Source organism: Sorex fumeus, unplaced genomic scaffold (genome assembly GCF_029834395.1).
Source record: "Sorex fumeus unplaced genomic scaffold, SorFum_2.1 ptg000035l, whole genome shotgun sequence".
Taxonomy (NCBI): Eukaryota; Metazoa; Chordata; class Mammalia; order Eulipotyphla; family Soricidae; genus Sorex; species Sorex fumeus.
In genome coordinates, this window is record NW_026606092.1 from 251,257 (window position 1) to 272,387 (window position 21,131).

The 21,131-nt window shown below is 63.2% G+C and overlaps 2 protein-coding genes across 2 annotated transcripts in view; both read left to right on the forward strand.

Moving 5' to 3' along the window:
* The window catches only part of LRP1 (LDL receptor related protein 1), an 88,772-nt gene extending 79,974 nt beyond the window's left edge, over positions 1 to 8,798 (forward strand). Inside the window, exons 72-89 of the mRNA XM_056117631.1 lie at positions 75 to 197; positions 820 to 960; positions 1,039 to 1,173; positions 1,267 to 1,386; positions 2,641 to 2,909; positions 3,682 to 3,860; positions 4,237 to 4,343; positions 4,490 to 4,606; positions 5,148 to 5,324; positions 5,436 to 5,576; positions 5,664 to 5,837; positions 6,174 to 6,335; positions 6,700 to 6,874; positions 6,995 to 7,096; positions 7,237 to 7,301; positions 7,404 to 7,494; positions 7,594 to 7,738; positions 7,887 to 8,798. Of these exons, the coding sequence (XP_055973606.1) occupies positions 75 to 197; positions 820 to 960; positions 1,039 to 1,173; positions 1,267 to 1,386; positions 2,641 to 2,909; positions 3,682 to 3,860; positions 4,237 to 4,343; positions 4,490 to 4,606; positions 5,148 to 5,324; positions 5,436 to 5,576; positions 5,664 to 5,837; positions 6,174 to 6,335; positions 6,700 to 6,874; positions 6,995 to 7,096; positions 7,237 to 7,301; positions 7,404 to 7,494; positions 7,594 to 7,738; positions 7,887 to 8,027 (2,564 nt within the window). The 3' untranslated portion in view covers positions 8,028 to 8,798. The remainder of the gene's footprint in view (positions 1 to 74; positions 198 to 819; positions 961 to 1,038; positions 1,174 to 1,266; positions 1,387 to 2,640; positions 2,910 to 3,681; positions 3,861 to 4,236; positions 4,344 to 4,489; positions 4,607 to 5,147; positions 5,325 to 5,435; positions 5,577 to 5,663; positions 5,838 to 6,173; positions 6,336 to 6,699; positions 6,875 to 6,994; positions 7,097 to 7,236; positions 7,302 to 7,403; positions 7,495 to 7,593; positions 7,739 to 7,886) is intronic.
* Positions 8,799 to 12,012: 3,214 nt separating this feature from the next.
* On the forward strand, positions 12,013 to 20,998 carry NXPH4 (neurexophilin 4). Its single transcript, XM_056117667.1, has 2 exons — positions 12,013 to 12,097; positions 19,461 to 20,998. The coding sequence occupies exons 1-2, from the start codon at positions 12,041 to 12,043 to the stop codon at positions 20,322 to 20,324; spliced, it is 921 nt and encodes a 306-aa protein (XP_055973642.1). The 5' UTR covers positions 12,013 to 12,040; the 3' UTR covers positions 20,325 to 20,998.
* The last annotated feature ends 133 nt before the right edge of the window (positions 20,999 to 21,131 follow it).

Below are 21,131 nucleotides of genomic sequence, written 5' to 3' on the forward strand. Positions count from 1 at the left end.
GGGGCGGGGCCTTTGGGAAAGAGCCTACAGCTGGCTCCCTAAGCCTGGGTCTTCCTCTGTTTCCTCCTTCACAGCCCGATTCGTGTGCCCACCCAACCGGCCCTTCCGGTGCAAGAACGACCGTGTGTGCCTGTGGATTGGCCGCCAATGCGATGGAACTGACAATTGCGGGGATGGGACTGATGAGGAGGATTGTGGTGAGCAGGCCAATGAGAGGAGGCTCCAAAAGCCTGCAGTGGGGGTGCTGGCCAGGGAGTGGTACTGGGCAAGAGGGAGCTAGGTCTGCTAAGTGGACTCACCCAGGAAGGGGAGGATCTATTGCTGGGAGCCTGGGACCACGTCTTTGGGTCCTCCGCTGCCATCAGAGGCGGTGGAGACTGGGAACCGAGTATTTAACCAGCTTCCCCTGCAAGCCTGACAAAGGCCAGGCTTGGGACCCACCTATATATGTGACCAGTGAGGATGGGATGGGTGGAGGATGCTCGCATTGGCCGCGCGACATCTTATCAGGACATCTTTTTATGACATCTTATTATCTCATTCCTACTTTGGACAAACTTGCAGGCTATCGAATGGAGCCTGCCCACAGGGCAGAGTCTGGCAAACTCCCTGTGGCATACCAAATATGCCAAATACCAGTAACAATGATGGGTCTCACTCTCCTAAATAGCCTTGAATATAATCTCAGGGCTAGGATGAAAGAGACGTTACTGGGGCCTGCTCGAGGCAATCGACGAATAACAGGATGATGAAATGAAATGAAAATGAGGATGGGAGGTGGGCTGAATACCCAGCACCTGAAGCCCCTGCCCTCCCCAGAGTCCCCCACGGCCCAGGCCGCCCACTGCAAAGACAAGAAAGAGTTTTTGTGCCGGAACCAGCGCTGCCTCTCCTCCTCCCTGCGCTGCAACATGTTCGACGACTGTGGGGACGGCTCGGACGAGGAGGACTGCAGCATCGGTGAGTGTGCGGGCCCACTCTGGGACCAGCCGAGAACTGGTGGCTCAGGGGCCAGGACCCACTCTCTGTCCCCCACAGACCCCAAGCTCATGAGCTGCGCCACCAACGCCAGCATCTGTGGAGATGAGGCGCGCTGCGTGCACACTGAGAAAGCTGCCTACTGTGCTTGCCGCCCTGGCTTCCACACCGTGCCCGGCCAGCCTGGATGCCAGGGTAAGAGTGTGGGAGTGGGGAGGAGAGGAGGGGGCGAGGAAAGCAGAGACCCCAATCCCCGGACTCTGTGTGACCCTCCCGTGTGATCCCCAGACATCAATGAGTGCCTGCGCTTCGGCACCTGCTCACAGCTCTGCAACAACACCAAAGGCAGCCACCTCTGCAGTTGTGCCCGCAACTTCATGAAGACGCACAACACCTGCAAGGCTGAAGGTCTGGTAGCCCGGGAAGGAGGGCTGGAAGGGGGCGGGCTCTGCATCTTCGCCTCGCCGGTACAAACAGGCCACCGCCAGAGGGCGCTCTCCTCTGCAATTCCTGGCCCCAACAGAAAACCCCAGGGAGCAGTGCCCTGGGCTGGCTCATCTGGGGAGGTGTGGGGCCAGGGCAGTACACACGTTCCCCGCAGGCCTGCGCACCCATCACTCCAGGGAGGTCACAAACATGGTCCCGCTCACAGCCACGGGTGTTCCCCTGTACACTCCCCTTACACATTTTTTTAGTTTATTGAAGTATAATTGACAGAAGTGTTATATTTAACGTGTACAAGGTGATGGTCTGGTATATATACACCTTGTGAAAGGATTCCTCCACCCAGTTAATTAACACATCCACCCCCTCACCTATTTACTTCCTTTTTGGTTTGTTCTCCTCCCCGGTATGCTTCGAAGAACACCTGCACCTTCCTCATGCTCACGCACCAACACCCACACTGCTCACACACCTGGATATGCACACACAGGGGCATTGACTTGTGCACTGACGAGAGCTTATATATACCCCCTCAAACTCGCCGCACAGGCTCAAGGGCATCCCATTCCCTACAGACCCACATCCCATGCATATTTCTGTGCCCTCCATACTCATGCCTGTACACTCTCCATGCTGTGCCTGTACACCCCATGCATGTGCCTGTACACTCTCCATACCTGTGTCTGCATACCCCCATGCACATGCCTTTCCATTCTCCATGCCTGTGTGTATACACCCCCATGCACGTGCCTGTACACGCTCCAAGTCTGTGCCTCTACATCTCTGTGCACGTGCCTGTACACTCTCCATACCTTTGCCTGTACACCCCATGAACATTCCTGTACACACTTCCGTGCATGTCCCTGTACACTCTTCATGCCCTTGCCTGTACACTTTCCCTGTGCCTGCATACCCCCATGCACACGCTCCGAGAACACACACCTAACAACGTGCAGCTGAGGCCCTGGTGCTGAGCAACAGGGACAGCTTCCCAAGGGCAAGTCACTCTAGGTCAGCTCGGGGAAGGGCAGTGAGTGCTGAGGCTGATGTGGGATGAGAAGGGCTCTGGCTGGAGCCGCCGCTGTGCTAGGAAGACAAGCAGGTCTGCGTGAAGGATCTGCCGGGTGAGGAGCACGGCCCAGGGATCCCTCCAGTCACAGGGACACGCGCCCCCAGTCTTTCACTCTCACTCAACATCTGGCTCTCCTGCCCCTCTAGGCTCTGAGTATCAGGTCCTGTACATCGCTGATGACAATGAGATCCGCAGCCTGTTCCCCAGCCACCCGCATTCAGCTTATGAGCAGGCCTTCCAGGGCGATGAGAGTGTCCGCATCGATGCCATGGATGTCCACGTCAAGGCCGGCCGGGTCTATTGGACCAACTGGCACACGGGCACCATCTCCTTCCGCAGCCTGCCACCTGCTGCCCCCCCTACCACGTCTAATCGCCACCGGCGGCAGATTGACCGAGGCGTCACCCACCTCAATGTGAGCACCACGCCTGGGGTCCACACAGAGGCACCGTTTGGGGAGAAAGAGCCGGAGCAGGTGGTTCAGAGCAGTTTGGAGAAGACAGCAGGGTCGGGCTGGGCTCTGCTGTGAGATGTGGGCAGTAGACAGAGTGGTGAGAGCTGCTGGGAGTTGGCTGGGCCAGTTTGCAGCCGAGGCAGCAGGGCACAGTACAAACTGGCCTCCAGCAACAGCCCTGTTCAGTTCCTCACCACCATCTCCACCTACTATATCCCTCATAGCCAATCTGTTTAACACCTTGGGCTCTGCTTAGATCCTCAGAAGACAGGCTACTAGTGTCTCATCCAGGGCCAGAGAGGTAGTATAGGAGGGAAAGCATGCACCTTACATGTAACACTCAGTTTGATCTGGGATAGTGCATGTGGGTTCCTGAGCTCCACCAAGTGTGGCCTCCAACCAAACAATAATAATAATGGCCTATCCAGAAAAACTTGTGAAAGCTCTATGTAGGGCACATTGAATAAAGTCAGGGAGTGACTGGCGAGGTAGTACACAGCAGGTGAGGCACTTGCCTTGCATGTGGCCAACCCGGGTTCAGTCCCTGGTATCCCACATGGTCCCCTGAACCCTGTCAGAAATAATCCCTGAGCTCAGAGACAGGAGTAAACCCAGAGCACCAAAACAGCGTGTCCCCCAAAAAAAAGTTCAAGGCAGGGAACTGCATCTCATCCTGGGATGACCGTAGGGATGAACTGGTGGCAGGGGTGGTAACTCTGAGCCCTCCACTCAGATTTCAGGACTGAAGATGCCCAGGGGCATCGCCATTGACTGGGTGGCTGGGAACGTGTACTGGACCGACTCAGGCCGAGATGTGATCGAGGTGGCGCAGATGAAGGGCGAGAACCGCAAGACCCTCATCTCGGGCATGATCGACGAGCCTCATGCCATCGTGGTGGACCCACTGAGGGGGTGGGCAGAGGACTGGAGGGTGGGGGCATCTGGGTGGTGCCAGGAGATCCCTGAGATGGGTGGGCACCCAGCACCCCGAGGCATGCCTTTCCACTCCCGACTAGGCTGAGGTCATGTCCTCAGACCCTTTGTTCTTCCTGCTGGCCCTTTCTGATGCTGTCTTGGCCAGGATGCCCAGCTGCCCCTCCTAGGTAGGACCTGACAAGTCCTGGGTTCTTCGATGGCTTTTGTCAGCCCGTTGTGGCTCCTTAACTTGGGAACGCTGCCTGCCTGGCTCTGGGGAGGCACAGCGAACTCCACTTCCTCTTGTAGCCAGCCACAGCCCCCCTTGGCCAGGCTCCCGTGGCAGCCACACTCATGGCTTCTCCTTCCCCAGCACCATGTACTGGTCAGACTGGGGGAACCATCCCAAGATTGAAACAGCCGCGATGGACGGGACCCTACGGGAAACCCTGGTGCAGGACAACATCCAGTGGCCCACAGGTTCGAGGCGCGGGCAACGGAAGAGACAGGCATTTGGACAGGCGTTTGGGGCCATGAGGTTCCCAAGGCTTTCCCTGGAAGAAGCAGTTGGAGTAGACATGGGGTGGGACAGGCTGAGCCCTCACAGTGCTCTCTGCCTCTGCCAGGACTGGCCGTGGATTATCACAACGAACGGCTCTACTGGGCAGACGCCAAGCTCTCCATCATCGGCAGTATCCGGTTCAATGGCACCGACCCCGTTGTGGCTGCTGACAGCAAACGAGGTCAGTGTCCTACTGTGGACTCAGTCAGCCCCAGACAGAGCACGCCCAGCACCCGCCAACCTTCCTCTTCCTGGCCCCAGTCACTTTTGACCCACTGATCTCTTCTCCCAGTGAGCAGGGGGCTGCAGGGAGGCCACGGAGACTCCCTGCAGAAGCCTGGATAGTGTGGAGAGAGAAGGGCCGGAAATCAGTCCTGACTCACCAAGTCTAGGCCGTAGAGGGTGCAACGCACCCGGCACAAGCTTTACCTGAGGGAGGCTTGGGTTCAATCCCTGGCACCAGAGGCCCCCTGAGCACGGTTCAGAGTGATCCTGGAGCCCAGAGCTAGCATAACCCCCAACAGCACCAGATGGGGTCCAGTACAAGAAAAAAGTCTAGGGCACATGACGCCTTTTACTAGTGTCCACAGAGGCAGGACAGGGTGGGGGCAGGGGAACTAGGCCAGGTTGAGTTTGAGGGGAAGCTAGGAAGCCATGGAAGCTGGTATCCAAGCGGGAGCCCCCACGAACCAAGTGCCTGCTGAGCCCGCCTCCTCCCTCAGGCCTGACTCACCCCTTCAGCATTGATGTCTTTGAGGACTACATCTACGGTGTCACCTACATCAATAACCGCGTCTTCAAGATCTCTAAGTTTGGACAGAGCCCCCTGATCAACCTGACGGGTGGCCTGAGCCACGCCTCCGACGTGGTGCTGTACCACCAGCACAAGCAGCCCGAAGGTGGGTGTCCAGGGAGAGCCTGGCCTCAAGGCCTGGCGGGCAGCAGAGGGCTCTGGTCGGGTGATGCAGTCACCCCCAACCACCACCCCGTCCACCCCTGCACCCCTGCAGTGACCAACCCCTGTGACCGCAAGAAGTGTGAGTGGCTCTGCCTGCTGAGCCCCAGCGGGCCCGTCTGCACCTGTCCTAACGGCAAGCGGCTGGACAACGGCACCTGCGTGGCCGTGCCCTCGCCGACACCCCCACCGGATGGTGAGCGCAGGCGCGCGCCCTTCCCGGGCTTTCTTCTGCCGCCCTGAACCCCCGCGCCCTGACTGGCCCCACCGCTCCTTCCCGCAGCGCCTCGGCCAGGAACCTGTAACCTGCAGTGCTTCAACGGTGGCAGCTGCTTCCTCAACGCCCGAAGGCAGCCCAAGTGCCGCTGCCAGCCCCGCTACACGGGCGACAAGTGTGAGATGGACCAGTGCTGGGAGTACTGTCGCAATGGGGGCACCTGCGCTGCCTCCCCTTCGGGTAGGGCTGTTCCCGCCGCCCCCCGCTGGCCCCGCCCCGCTGGCCCTGTGGCTCCGCCCTGGTGTCCCCGCCCATCCCATTGGCCCGCCCAAGTGGCCCCATTGGTTCCCCCCGTGTTGGCTCCGCCCCAGTGCCCCTCCTATTCCGATGGCCCGCCCCTACAACCTCTACCCCGCGCAACCTCGCCCCCACCGCCTCGCCTCGCGGGGGAGGGGGGGCTGGCCCTGCTCCTCGGTCCTCCCGGCAGGCCATGCCTCCCAGCCCCAGTCCTGATCTTTGCAGAGGGTCCGGTGGGTCCCTGGGCCACAGCCCTGCTCACACCTCCTCTCCCGCCAGGCATGCCCACGTGCCGGTGCCCCACGGGCTTCACGGGCCCCAAATGCACCCAGCAGGTGTGTGCGGGCTACTGTGCCAACAACAGCACCTGCACCGTCAACCAGGGCAACCAGCCCCAGTGCCGCTGCCTTCCAGGCTTCCTGGGTGATCGCTGCCAGTACCGTGAGTCACCTCCTTGCACCCCAGGGTAGGGGACGTGCAGCTGGGGGCCTGAGAGCCTCAGGGCGAGATCAAGAGAGCAGGGGCCTTCGCTGCGCCAGGCTGGGTCAGGAGCTCCCTGGGAGGCATCTTCCCCAGGAAGCACTGTCCTCGGGGCCGGGGCCATAGGACTCTTCACCGGGGGGAGGCTCAGGGAACCACCCTGTGCCCCTAGCCTGTCTGGTGGGGGTGGAGGGTAGAGCAGCAGAGGACTCAGGAGGATCAGGAGTCACCCAGAGCAGTTGGGGGCAGGGTCCCCTTCAGCACACCCCACTCCCACGGAAGACCGTGCCAACAGGGGCTGAGTTGTCCTGCGTTCCACCAACAGAGCAGTGCTCAGGCTACTGCGAGAACTTCGGTACCTGCCAGATGGTGCCCGACGGCCCCCGCCAGTGCCGCTGCACAGCCTACTTCGAGGGCCCGCGTTGCGAGGTGAACAAGTGCAGCCGCTGTCTCGACGGCACCTGCGTGGTCAACAAGCAGAGTGGGGACGTCACCTGCAAGTGAGTGCACCCCTTCCCGGCCCCTCCCTCTCCAGGGTCTGCCACGCCCACCCCTCGACCTCTAGCCCCGCCCAGAACCCTCCGCCTGTCAGACCACCCAGATTCTTGCTGCTCCCACAGCTGCTCCGATGGTCGTGTGGCCCCAAGCTGTCTGACTTGCGAGGGCCACTGCAGCAACGGCGGATCCTGCTCCATGGACAGCAAGATGATGCCCGAATGCCAGTGAGTCCATCTGGGCCCCGCAGGAGCGCTGCCCACTCCCCACCCCACCACACACACACACACAAAGGGCGCGCCCCTCCCACACCCTTAGTCTTGACAGCGGTGGTCACACTTGCTCACCCCTGACCTTCTGTCTGCAGGTGTCCCCCACACACGGCCGGCCCCCGATGTGAGGAACTGGTAGTCGGCCAAGAACAGTCTGGACGTAGGTGGTGGCGCTGGGGTCGGGGGTCAGTGGACCCGGAAGGGGGTGGTGGTTTGCTGTCTCCCTGTGCCCCTCTGATTGTTTCCCCCGCTCCTCCCGCAGACATGGTCTCCATCCTCATCCCTCTGCTCTTGCTGCTGCTGCTGATCCTGGTGGCTGGTGTGGTGTTCTGGTACAAGCGGCGGGTCCGGGGGTGAGTCGTGGGAATCTGGACCATCCGGCCCATTTCTCTTCACCCCATCCTTGCCCCACCCAAAGTCCTGTCCCTTACACTAACCCTGCCTCTTCCCAGGGCTAAGGGTTTCCAGCACCAGCGGATGACCAATGGGGCCATGAATGTGGAGATTGGGAACCCCACCTACAAGATGTACGAAGGCGGGGAACCTGACGACGTGGGGGGCCTCCTGGATGCCGATTTTGCCCTGGACCCTGACAAGGTGGGTCAGGGGGGCCAAGGAAAAGGTTCCCAAGCAGGGACAAGGGGCTGGGTGGGGTGTCGGGTGGGATGATGGAACCAAGGGAAGGGGTGGCCGACCTGGGCCACGGAGCCCAGCCCCAGAGCCCTCACGAACCCTCTCCCCGCAGCCCACCAACTTCACCAACCCCGTGTACGCCACGCTCTACATGGGTGGCCATGGCAGCCGCCACTCCCTGGCCAGCACGGACGAGAAGAGAGAACTCCTGGGCCGGGGTCCTGAGGACGAGATAGGGGACCCCTTGGCATAGGGTCCCGCCCCTCGGACTTCCCCAGAGAGCCTCCTGCCCCCTGCCAGAGAATTCCTCCAATGAGCCCCCCGCCTGCCAGCCAGCCCTTCCCCGGCCCGGCCGGGGTGTATAAATGTAAAAATGAAGGAATTACTTTTTATATGTGAGTGAGCAAGTGAGCAAGCGAGCACAGTATTATCTCTTTCCGTTCTCCTCCTTCCTGCCTGCTCCTCGGCATCCCCCCATGCTGCCTTCAGGGAGGGGGCTTCAGGAGGGCTCCAGGTCCGAGGGAGCCCTGACTCGCACCTTCCCACCGACACGCACCCCACTGGGAGAGCGGGTGGTGCTGCCCTCTCCCTGTATGAGACACTTTGTCAAGGCTCTCCCCTCGCGCCCCCACACCCAGCTCCCCGAGGGCTGGTTCCAGGAAGGGAGAGGACTCTGCCCGCTCGGAGCCGACTCTGGCTGAGGGCAGGAAGGAAAGGATGGCATTTTTTAGCTCTTCTTGGGGGAGGCCAACCCCAGCCTCCCTCGAGGGGCACCTCTGAGATGGCCACTCTACAGACAGGCCCTCCCCTCTCCAGTGTCCCCACTGAAGCTCCCAGGGCTGGAGACTCTTTGGTCAACAGTCCCCCAAGCCTCCCCTCCCTGGGGATGAGGAGGTGGGGCACGCCAAGGAAGGGCAAGCGGGCAGCCCCGTTTTGGGGACACGAACGTTTTAATAATTTTTGCTGAATTCCTTTACAACTAAATAACACAGATATTGTTATAAATAAAATTGTAAAAAAAAAAGTCACTGTGTCTACTACCGTTTATGTGAAACAGACTCCTGGAACTGAGCTGTGTCTGGCCCGCACCGGCCACCAGGGGGAGCTCTGCACAGGCGGGCAGGCTGGAGCCTCTCGTTGGAGGGGCCTGCCAGCCTCTGCACCCCGCTGTGGTTGGGGAAGGGGTAGGGTGGCCTTAGAAGACATGCTAATCAGGCTGTGTGGCCTTGGGTAGTTTACCTCTCTGGATCTTGTGCTCCCTCTGGCTGTCCCACACTCTTAGACGTGGTTCTCTGCTTTGAAATTTATTTATAGGCACCACTCCGCCTCCACTCGTCAAAAGTGATCTCCAGTACTGGGAAATCCCACCATCAGGAGTGAACCCAGGGAGGTTGTGAGGAGCCTCCTAATCCTCCAAGATGGCCCCATACAGCTCTCAGCCTGAGTTTGTCTTGAGCTGTGAACATTTCACACTTCCTGGAAACTAATTATAAACAGATGCCAAGAGTAGAATTCTGGGTTTAGGAGAATTGGGGGTGGGGTGTCGGGAGGGGATTTGGGAATGTAGGAGAGCTGGGAAGACCAGTTTGCCAGGCCCCATAGGCGGCTAACGGATCCAGTTCACCACTCACTCTGGTTTCGCAAAGGGTTGACAGGAGAGGACAACCATATTCAGAGGGGCCCAGGCCTTCCTGGCAGAAGGGCACACCGCTTCACACTGGCCAAGACAGAAAGGGTTAGTGTCTCACTCTCCCCTCAACAGTAGATACCAGCTCAGGGAGGGCAGGGACAAACCCTGGCCCAGCTCCCAGCCTGCTGAATCTATTCCTCCTTTCTTGGGGAAGCTATGCATTTAGACACCTGTAAAATTAACAGACCTCTCCTTCCCTCTTAAAACAGAATCCTCTCAGCCTCCCAAGTCAGCCCTGAGATCCTCTGGAGCCCCCGCGCTGGGTGGTCCTGGGGAAAGGGGGGCTTCGTTTTTGTTGCGAGGAGCGTTGTGCCGCCATCTGCCCACCAGGTGGCGCGCGCGCTCCTACGGAGCCGCTCATCCAAGAAGCCCGCCACGGCCCCCTCCCCTACACACGCTAATTATGCACCTGCCGGCGCACCCCAGCCCTGCCTTTCCTTTCCCTCGGGCTATTTCGCCACGCGCACCTCCCCTCTAGCCTCCCCCAGACCGCTCCTCTCCCTCCCCCCACACACACATCCCGCGCCTTCCTCCCCGACCCTACCGCCGCCAGCCCCACCCCCTCATTCCCTCTCCCTGCCAGCCGCGCATCTGGCGCCCCCCGGGAGCCACTGATTCTCTGCCTGTCGCCTCGAGATCCTGGGCAGAGGGAAAGGGGCCCCCAGCTGCGGAACGGAGCGCACCCCCACCCCAGTGGGATCCTCTCTCTGGACCAGCCAGAAGCGGGGCTGCAGGGAGGCAGTTCTCACCAACTCCCCACCTGGCGAGGAGAGCAGAGGAGAGAGGCAGAGGCCGACCCCAGCCAGGGGCAGATACAGATGGGGCACAGAGGCAAAGGTCAGGCGAAGGGTGGGTCTGTGGCGCAGCTGCAGGGGAGGGGTGGCTGAGGCCAGCACCCCAGACAGAGAAGATGGGTCAGGCCCCTGGTGACTGGTTTATGTCCTAGGTAGTGGGGTGGGACCCACCGCCTCAACAGTGCCATGCTGAGACCCAGCTCTGCCTCACCTGGTCATTCCCGCTGCTTCCTACAGACTCAGGCCACCTCCTGCCTCTGTCTTATGGGGGGGTGTCTCTGTGACCCCTTGTCTTCTCAGCCAGTACCCCAGGTGCTGTGTGTGTCTGGCACAGCCCTCGGTCTGTATGTGCCTGGGCTTGCCATTCAGACTGCCAGAGCCGGCACACACCTGTGTCTCAGGGAGGGTGTCTGACTCTACCTGCGGCAGTTCGCCCCTCTGCCAAGGCTGGCAAAGGAGCAGGGTGGGCTCTGAGTGCCCGCCCAGCTGGGTGTGCTGTCGCCTGGTACCACCGTGCTTTTGTCTGTCTGACTGTGGTCCTGAGCGTGTGAATGAACTGTGCCCCGCTGTGTGTGCCGGCCTGATTCTGGCGGGGTACCTGTCTCTTGCTCTGCATGATTGTGGTTCTGGGCTGGCTGCAGGCTCCCGTCCTGGGTCATGCTGCCTGGACGCATTTGCATGCGTGTCTCCGAGCGTGCAGCTACCTCTCTGTGTCTCTTTGCCTGTCCCTATCTCTCCCTGTCGGTCCTAACACAACCTCAGCCACAGCCCCAGTGCATAGCAACAGCTGACAGCTAAAGACTCCGGCAGGGGAGAGAAAGACTGGGGGAGGAGGGAAGCGACGAAGAAAGAGCCGAGAGGATAGGGACGGAGAAAGGCTGGGGCTGTGGACAGAGACAAGGACAGAGAGGGAGCTGGAAAGGGGACGGGGACCCGGAGGAGCTGTGATGAAAGATGGGACAGGGAGAGGGAAGGGGTAGAGGCTGCACCGAGAGGCCGCGCCGGCGACACGGCGGGGGGTGACTTCCTGCCCACCCCACGAGGGAGCACTTGGGGCGCGAGGAGGAGGAGGGGCGGGGAGCGGAGGGCCGGGGACAGAGGTGAAGCGGCGGAGGTCCAGAGTCGGCCGAGGTGCCTGGGGGGCGGGGCGGGGCGGCGGGCGCCGTTTGTCAGCCCTATTGACAGACGTGATGGGGTTTCCGTCCGTGATCAATGATTCTCATCTCCAGGCAGAATGAGCCGCGGGGCGCCCATCCATCCCCGTCAGCGCCGCGCGGCGGCGGCCGCCCGAGGCCCCGCCCGCCCTCACCTCGCCCCGGCCCTGCTCCGGGCCCCGCGCGCACTTGGGCCCGGGGCGCGCTGGGCCCCCGACGCTGCGGAGCCGCCCCGCCCCGCCCGCCCCCCGCTCCGCCGCGCCCCCTCTCGGAGGGGCCCCGCGCCCGCCCGCCCGCCCGCTCGCGCAGCCGCGCCCCCACCCCGGCTCCCCGGGCCCCGCGGGCCGCCGAGCTCCGCACCTGGGCCGGGGGCGTGTCTGGGGCGTGGCGGGTGAAAGTCACCTTCGGTGGCCCCAGCTGGGCGGGAGGGGGCGCGCGGGGCGCGGCCGGGATTGGAGCGCCGCGGAGCCCCGCCCCCCGGCCCAACTTTCTCCCCCGCCCGCGCCCCGCCCCCCGCGCCGCGCTCCGCTCCGAGCCCGGCTCAGTCCGCGGGCCGCGCCGCCCGCTCCGCCGCGCGCCCCGCCGCCGCCCGCGCCCCGCGCCCCGCGCCCCGCGCCCCGCCGGGAAGATGCGCCTGCCCGCGGAATGGCTCCTCTTGCTCTTTGGCCCGTGGCTCCTGAGGCAGGTAAGGCGGCGGGGTGGACGCGGGCGCCGGCGCCCGGGACGCCCAGGTCCTCGGAGCGCCAGCGGCTCCGCGCGCCCGCCCCGTCCCCGGCTCGCCCCGTCCCAAGTTCGCGCGGGCGGCGCGGGGACGCGGACGGACAGACCTACTGCCCGATTCGGGACGGGGCTCTCGTCCCGGACAAGTTGGCTCGGGGTGGGAGGCGGAGGGCCGGGGTGCCCGGCGGGAGGCCCGATCGGAGCTGGCTCGGGGCGCGGCGGGGGAGGGGACGGAGCCCGACCCGCGAGTGCGCCAGACGGAGCGGGAGTGCGAGACAGACAGACCAGCCAGCAGGGTGTCAGCCTCGCCGTCTCGCCGCGCCAACCTCGCTCGCCTTCCTCGCGGTCTGTCCTTCCTCCCGGCACCCACCCCCGCCTTCCCGTTCCTCTCCTCTGCACTTGTCACCGTGCCGGGGGCACCGTGGTCCGAGCTGGCACGGCCCGAACGCACGCGCGCGCGCACGACTCGGGCACGGCCGAACTTGGCTCCAGTCTCCCTCGCGTTTCCCGCGGAGCCGCGACCGCCCCGCACGGCCTCAGACACACCCCTCTCGCGACGGCCGCCGGGGCGGGGGTGCGTCTGGAAGGCGAGTCTTGCGCCCCGCGCGACCCCCGCCTCCCCAGGCCGCCTCCTTCCCTGGGCCGCACGGCCGGGACCCCAGGGGCGAGGAGAGCCATTGATCAGCCTCCCTCCGACTTCAACTCCTGTGCACCGTGTGCTTGTGTGCGAGTGCCTGGGTCAGTGAGTACACCTGTGTGCCTGAGTGTCTTGGGGAAGGCCAAGCCTGTGCGTCTAGTGATGGGGTCCGAGCTGTGTGAGGTGACCGGAAGGGTTGTGACCCTGGCTTTGAACGGGTGAGTGCAGTCATCTGTTCCACCCAGTGGCGGGTCCCCCCACCCCCGCGAAGCAAAGGGGCCCTAAGCTCTGGCCCCCATGTCTTCCCCTGCCCTTGGTTTTCTATTTCCGGCACCCTCGCTGTGACACCCTAGTTTGGACAGCAGGCCCCACCTGGACCCCAGCCCCTGCACGTTTTGAAGGGGTGCAGTTATCCCCCCCAACAATCCGACCCCTGCTTACTCAGCCAGATAGCACTCAGCAGCTCATGGAGGATGGGGGCTGCCCCAGTGAAGCCGGGATGAGCGCCCTGATTCTCCCAAAGTCGTCTGGTGACCTTGATGGCTGGAAGCTGGGTGGAGAAGCAACCCCCTACCCCGGAAAATTCGCTTCCACGGACTGGAGCTGGGTTTGGATTCACTGCCTAACTCTGCCCCTTAGGACTGCAGGGGTGGGGGTATCTGTGCCCCACAGGCCACAGGGTGAAGAGGAGGTAAGGATGGTACTCACCCCCCCTCCCCCGCCTGCCTTTCTGCTTCCTCTCTGCCCTCCCCTCATCCTCTCCGCCAAATAAACTCCCCTGTGGACAGATCTGGTTTAATTTCCTTTGCCCCCTGAAGGGGAATGGAACATCTGGTGGAGACTGGAGGGATGATGAGCAAGAGGATGAGAGCGATGGTGCTGGAGCTGGTGTGCGTGCGTGTGTGTGTGTGTGTGTGTGTGTGTAGGGGGGTATCTCTACCCTTTAGCCCAGCTTGTGTGCATGTGAGAATCTGTGTTTACCATGTGCACAGATGGTGGGGGTGTGGTAGAAAATGGTGTGTGTACCTGTGTGCACTTGTGACTGTTGTATACCCGTGTGTACCCCAAGGTGGGTTCCCAGTGCCTGTGTGTGCTGGGGTGTATGTGTTGGCTGTCAGTGTGGGTCTGTTTGTGAACTGGAAAGCGTTTGTTGGGAGGTGTGTTCATGGGGCTGTGGGGGCCTGGTGTGTGCCCAGGACCGGCGGCCAGGAGGCTGGCACCTGGGAAGAGACTGGGAACGGGGAGCCGGGAGGGGGCAGGGGAGAGAGTGGGGAGGATGGTGGGATCAGGGTCTTACAGGCAACCCCTCTGACCCCGGCTCACAAATATTACCAGCTCTGCCTCTTCTGCCCACCACGCTGGCTCCCTCCCCCAGGCTCTCCGCCTGCCGTCTCCCCTGACCGGCTGTGGCTCCTGGCCCTCACTGCCCTTAGGGCTCTGGCCTGTCCGAGTCCCCTCCCAGCACTCTCTCGGACCCCCTCCCTCTCATCTGTCTTCCTCACCCCTTGCCAAAGGGGCTGCCTACTGGGAGAAGCAGCAGGAGATCAATAGTCACTAATCACTAATCACTAATTACTAATTAGCAGGGGGGGAGGGCTGGGGCGGGCCCCTGTGGGGTTTTCTGGCCCTATCCTGCCTGGGGGAAGGATTAGGCCCTGATGCTGGTCTAGCAGAGCTGTGGGCCCCCAAGGGCCACCCCTCCTGCCTCCTGTGCCCCTCTCGCCCCCCCCCCCAGCCCCCCAGCTAATCTCTGACTGGGCCACTTAGGCACGTTCAGTCTGGGCTGGGGCTCAAAGCTGCTGTTGGGGATTTGGGGGTAATCAGGGGCCGCAGATGGGCCAGGGCCACCAGGGCGGTGCTGACGGGTCCCTGGGGCCAGCGCCTTCGAGGATGGGAGGAGGCCCCCGTGGCAAGGCAGAATTCAGAAGGCCATGGGCTGGGGTGGAGGAGGAGCCCTAGATGACAGGGACGGGGTGACAGAAACAAGGACAGACGGGGGAGAGAAAGCAGAAGGGTGCTGGGAAGGGGTGGGAGCAAGCCAGTGAGAACCCCTCACAGTGACCCCGCGGGCTCCAAGCTGAGGCTCTGGCTGGGAGGTGGGCAACTTTGGGCAGAGCCCCGCAACTCCACCTGGACAGGGTCCAGGAGAGGAAGGGGTGCCGCAACGAGCCAGGGTCGTGGGGGGAAGGGGTGCCCGGGCCTCCAGCCTGTCGGGGCGCTGGGGGGGGGAGCGGGGATGGGGAGCGGGGAGCGCTGCCTGGAGCGCAGGAAATTGGCGTGTCTCCCCCCACCCACCCCAGCTCCCTCGCCCGCCCCTCCTCCACCTCCACCCCGCCCACTCCCCCTCCGGCTCCGGCTTCGGGAAATTACATCCCCGCGCCGCGGCTCCCTCCGTCCCCCCACCGCGCCCCGGAGCCCGCGCCTTTATAGGCACATTTATTGCAATAATAAAGTGAGGCGCGGGGCGGGGGGCGGGGGGCGGCCGTTCCCGGGGGGACCGCGCCGGCTCGAGGAAGCAGGGAAATAAAATAAAATAAAATAAAATCAAAATTCAGATAACGGTGAGCCTTGCGCTGCAGGCCGCGGGCGGGCGGGCGGGCGGGGCTGCGGGGTGGGGGGGTAAGGGGGCGCCGGGCCCAAGGGCAGAGCCCGCCCCGCCGGCGGTCCCCGCCCCCTCACGCTATTCTGGGGGCTGCAAGGAGGTCTCCTCGCTCCCACCTGCCCGGCCCCCTCTGCGGCCTGAGCCTTCGGCACCGTACCTGTCATCAGGGCCTGCCTCCGTCCCGGCCCCCCCACTGCCCCGTCCAGTCCCCATTCTCCCTCGCCCCCAGCCCAGTGTCTCTGCTCCCCTTGGGCGGCCCACTGAGCGTCCTGGCCCCCCACTTCCGCCCCACCTACATTTGCCCCCCAATCCTCATCGCCCTTCATTTGCCAAGCCTACCCTGCCGCACCCCCATCCCACTCCCACCCCTGCAGCCCCCCATCTTCATTCCCTCATCCGGCTGCCCCCCAGGTCTGACCTCTCTAGCCTGCCCCCTTGCCCATCTTTATTCCTGCGCCCCGTATCTGCGTCTGCAACTCCCCAGTCCCAGTCCCCACTTCACCTTCAGCCTCCCTCCTTCCTAGTCTCCAGCCAGCCCAGATCCCCCCACCTCACCCGGTCCTGCAGGGGAGCAGGATGCTCTTCCCCCCTTCCCCAGCCCCAGCCTGGAGTAACAGTTTCTCCCCAGCCCAACCTCGGGGCGCCACTGCCTCCCGCTCTGGGTCTTGAATGGCCCCGCCTGACCCAGCAGCCTGAGAGGAGCCACTGGCCTGTCCGGAGGCCCCGGGACGTGTGCCCTGCAATGCGGCTTGGGGGGCTGACAGCCTGATCCTCTCCCTATTCCCAGCGGCCCGGTCCTAGAGTTCCCCCCACATCCCGTGCACTTGGCGCAGCACCAAGAGGGGGGCCTCAACTCCCACCCCGAGTGGGCTTCCTGTCTTAGGGGCCAGCGCTCCGGGGAAGCACCCCCTCCCCCTCCCCACAGAGCACCTCTGCCCCTCCAGATGACAGCCCCGCTCGCCTCTCCCCTCTGCAAATGTCACAGCGCCCAATTAGCTTAATTAAACCAGCTCTGGAGCAAGGGGAGTCCGTCTCGGACAACACCCTGCTCCCGCTGCCAATTGTAGGCGGTGGGGACAGCACCCTAAATGTGGGCTCCTCCGGCCACCAGCTTCCCCCCACGCCCGCCTGCCTCCCCCACAGACCTACTCCTGGGAGGGTAGAGGGAGAGACAAAAACTGGGAGCAAACCGGAATCGCGGGAGGAGAAAATTAGAGACGAGTGAGAGACTGAGAGACAGAGACGCGAGGCGAGAGAAAGATGGAACGCCCGCGAGGGGGAGAGGGGCGCGGGCGAGCGCGCTGGAGCAAGGAAGCCAGAGGGAGGATTTGATTTTATTTTATTCCATGTTCCCATTTCTCGGCTCGTTTCCTCGCAGGCTCTCGCCCCTCCCTGGCCGAGCTCCCGCCAAGGTCGCTTTGGCCGCCCCCCCAACTCTTCCCTTTTATCTTGGCTGTCTCCGGCCACGGGTGTCGGAGATTTGCCAGGACTGGAAAAGAAAAAGCTCAGACAGCCCTGAGTCTGGGATTGGGGGGACACACCCCCAAAACCCCTCACTGCCCCCACTGAACTGGCTTCCTATTTGCAGAGACTCCGTGGGCTAGAGCAGCTTAAGTTCCCCGGGTGCTGCTGGAGGCATTTGGAGTGGCAGAGGGCTGCTGGCTCTGTGGCAAGAGCAGACAGAGGTTGGGCCCCAGAGGGCTGAGAGACCAGGAGCCTGCGTTCACTGGGTCCCCCGCATCTTGCCTCGGAGGCCTCATGTCATATCATCCTCCCCCCAGTGTCCTCCCCGGGGCTCAAGTCCACCTCCTGGGCCTCGGCCCCTTTTTTCCGGGGGTGCTTTTCTTCCCTCCCGCTCTGGCCTTGCACCCCCTTTCCCTCCATGCGACCCCCCCCAGCTTCTCAGGCCCAGGGCCTGGGTGCTGACTCCCAGCTCTCGCTTGTCTGTGGAGTCAATCACTCTTCCCGCCCCCGCCCCCCTCACCTGAGCTGGGAGGAGGAATGAGGGGGGCGATAAATATGTATGACGAGCTGGTGGCGGTGGCATTAATAACCCGGGATCGCAGCGCTGCAGGGATGGGGACCAGCCGGCAGAGATTCCAGCCCCACCGCTCCACTCCACTCGGCCTTTCCCGGCCTCCCGGGACACAGGCTACACCGAGGTGCGTGCCACCGCGGAGACCTGCTTCCCCAGGGCTCCTCCTGCTGCCAGTGTGACCACCTTTTCTCTACAAGTCAGGCCACACAGCTGCACCCCAGGGGGAATACGGTGGGCTCCCTTGTTCCATGTGCAGACATGACATGCACCCTCTCAACAGAGCCCGACTCAGGCCGAAGGAGCTCTCACAGGGATAAAAGGACACCCCCAGAGACTCCCACACAGCCTCCTTCAGACATGTGGCCAGACACGCCAGCTACACCCACCACAGACACAACCACACGCGGACGGACAGTCAGTATGCCAGCACCCCAGACCCACCGCCAACCCAGGCGTGGATCCACGGGCACCAAACTGCCACCACGACAAATCCGGTCACACACAGCCACCACCACAGCCGTGCACAGACACCACACACTGCCCCAGGCGCACACACACACACCCACCGGCATACACACGTCAGCACTGGAAACACACAATCACCGCCATCGACAGGCACACACACACCCCACCCTAGGCAGCCGGGAAAAGCCGCCCCAGGCCCATCCTCACAAGCCTGTCCCCCCCCAGGCCGAGCCCCCACACTGAAAGGGCCACGACAGCCAGCTGCCAGCACTGTCTGACTGACACTCTGACACGCAGCCTCCTCTCCTCCGCTTCCCTCTGAGCAGAGCAGCGGCTCCATATTTCTTCCTCCCTCAGCCTCTCACCGGATCCTTCACTCCAGACCACCCCCGCCCCCGCCTCGATAATTGATGGCCGGGGCCTGGCCCCATCGCTCCCGCCTCTCGATCCATCTTGTACTTACGCCCCGCCCCGCGCTGTCTCCCTGATCAGCTGCCACCTGAGACAAGGAGAGAAGGTGGGGGGTGCCTTGGGGCGGCTTCCTCGGCCCCCTGGGAGCCCGAAGAAGGACAGCCAGGCCGTCTCCTCTACTGCAGAAACGCCAGAAGCTCAAGGGGTCCCCGACCTGAACCTGTGGCTGTCTCCGCTGCTGTCCTTTCTGGGGCCCTCTCTCTGCGGTGGGGGGTGGGACGGGGACTCTCATCTTGACGGAGCCCTGGGAGGTGCTCGCCTCTTTTGATGCTGAGTATTACCGTGGCCAGAGCCAGGGGTGTCTGGCCCTAAACCCCCAGCCAACCGGGTTCCAGCTCCCCCTCCCTATCCATATCCACTGGGCATTGGCTTTGTCTTTTTTGCTGGGGGGCGGGGAAGCCCTCCTGGAGATGCTTGGGGGTCACCAGGCCTGCATCAAAATGTGCCAGGATCCATGGGGAGTGAAAGCAGGGTGGGGCGCCCCCGGAGACTGCACCCCCCTTTGAGCCACTGCACTGCTCTGGCTCCTTATTGGTTGGGTTATGTGGGAAGGTGCAATTCTGCCCTCATGGAGATAGAATCACAGGCCTAGGAGGTGAAGGGACCCTACCAAGGCCAGAGTACAGAGGCATGACGCCAACCATATGGGGTTCGGTCCCCAGGATCGCATATGATCCCCCAGCACCCCCAGTAGAGATCCTTGAGCACAGAGACAGGAGTAAGCCCTGAGCACTGCTGCTGGGTATGGCCCCCAAACACCCTCCCCTTCAAAAAAAAAAAAAAAACGTGATCCATGACTTGAATGACCTGCGGTCTGCTCCAGCGGCATCTCTTCCCGAACCACTGGCCACAGTCAGCCCCTGCTCTCTTGGGGCTTACCGGGCGAGGCGTTCTACCGCTGAGCCACATTCTTGGCCTTTCCAACACCCGTTGAAAGGGGCTCGGACAGCTGTGGAGGGAAGGGGTGCTCCGGTGGTGCTGGCCTGCCTCATGTGCGCAGTTCCGTGCGGCACGGTGTCTCACATTTGCAATGGTTTTTTACAGCGTGTAAGGGCGCCGCTGGGTCGTGCAGGGACAACCCCAGCGTCGTTCTCCTGCTCTTTCCTCCTCTGCAGGCCGTGAGTGCCCAGATACCCGAGTCTGGGAGGCCTCAGTACCTGGAGCTGCGCCCCGCCGCGGCCGGAGAGGGCGCCCCGGGCCAGCAGCTCCCGGCGCCCAAGTCTCCCGACGGCCTGGGGCCCTCGCGCGCCTGGAGCTGGGCGTGGCCGGTTAACCACACGGGCGCCCTGGCCCGGCCGGGGCTGGCGGGCGCCCTGCCGGCGCAGCGCACCAAGAGGAAGCCGTCCATCAAAGCGGCCCGCGCCAAGAAGATCTTCGGCTGGGGGGACTTCTATTTCCGGGTGCACACCCTCAAGTTCTCGCTGCTGGTGACGGGCAAGATCGTGGACCACGTGAACGGCACCTTCAGCGTGTACTTCCGCCACAACTCCTCCAGTCTGGGCAACCTCAGCGTCAGCATCGTGCCGCCCTCCAAGCGGGTGGAGTTCGGGGGCGTCTGGCTGCCGGGGCCCGCCCCCCACCCGCTGCAGTCCACGCTGGCCTTGGAGGGAGTGCTCCCGCGGCTGGGGCCCCCGCTGGGCATCGCCGCTCCGGGCCCCGGGCTCGGGGGCGCCCTCGGGGGCGCGCTGGCGGGCCCCCTCGGGGGCGCGCTGGGAGTGCCCGGGGCCAAGGAGTCCCGCGCCTTCAACTGCCACGTGGAGTACGAGAAGACGAACCGCGCGCGCAAGCACCGCCCGTGCCTCTACGACCCGTCGCAGGTGTGCTTCACCGAGCACACGCAGAGCCAGGCCGCCTGGCTCTGCGCCAAGCCCTTCAAAGTCATCTGCATCTTCGTCTCCTTCCTCAGCTTTGACTACAAACTGGTGCAGAAGGTGTGCCCGGACTATAACTTCCAGAGCGAGCACCCCTACTTTGGATAGCGCGCCCCCACCCTGTCGCCCCAGGCTCCGAACTCCCGGCCAAATCCTCGCCCCCTGAACGCCCCCAGGTGCTCGTCACCTTCACCCAGACCTAGACCCCTTCCCCACCCCCCATGCCCCGCAGCTCCTGCGGCCACGGCCACCCGTTCCGTTTGGGGGCGGGGCGGGGCAGAGGGGAGCAGCTCTCCTAGGGACCACCGGGGAGGGGGTCCCCTTTCCTTTGTGGGAAGTGAGAGATCACGAGATGAGAGTGGGGGTAGCCCTCTACCAGCGCCCAAAGTGGAGCGGGTAAGAGCACCGAATAGGAGGGGTCTGGACGCAGGGGCGTCCCCTAAGGCCACACTGGGTCGGTTCCCCGGTTGCCCCGGCGTTGGGCCGGACACTCCCTTCGCCCGCAGCTTTAAAGACGCCTGGCACCCTCATCTCCGTCCCGCCACCCCACTTTCTTGCCCCTAGGTGCTTGTCACCTTCACCCGGACCTAGACCCCTGTAAAGGCTGCCCCTGCCCCTCCCCCTCTGCCTGCGTATGCCTGTCCGCCTCCCCCACAACCCCGTTAGGGTAGCAGAAGCACAACTCTCGCCCCACCCTGCCCCGTCCCTCCCGAACCTGCAGTTCTGCTCCTCCCAACCCTCTCCCGCTACTTCCTCCCCGCGGTATTTCTGTTTTTCTACGCCAAAACAGACGTGAAAGGGCACAAAATAAAGTGGAATACTACAGGCTGTCTGCGTGAGATCTTTGGGGGGAACGGGGAAGAGGTGTCTGGGGCAGGGCCTCCTTCTTCGGCGACTCCGGGGGAAACTGAGGCA

Bases quoted from the DNA above. Each gene is read 5' to 3' on its own strand.
- NXPH4 (XM_056117667.1), top strand. From the start codon at position 12,041: ATGCGCCTGCCCGCGGAATGGCTCCTCTTGCTCTTTGGCCCGTGGCTC. The intron at 12,098-19,460 runs GTAAGGCGGCGG...CCTCCTCTGCAG, and splicing joins GCCCGTGGCTCCTGAGGCAG to GCCGTGAGTGCCCAGATACC.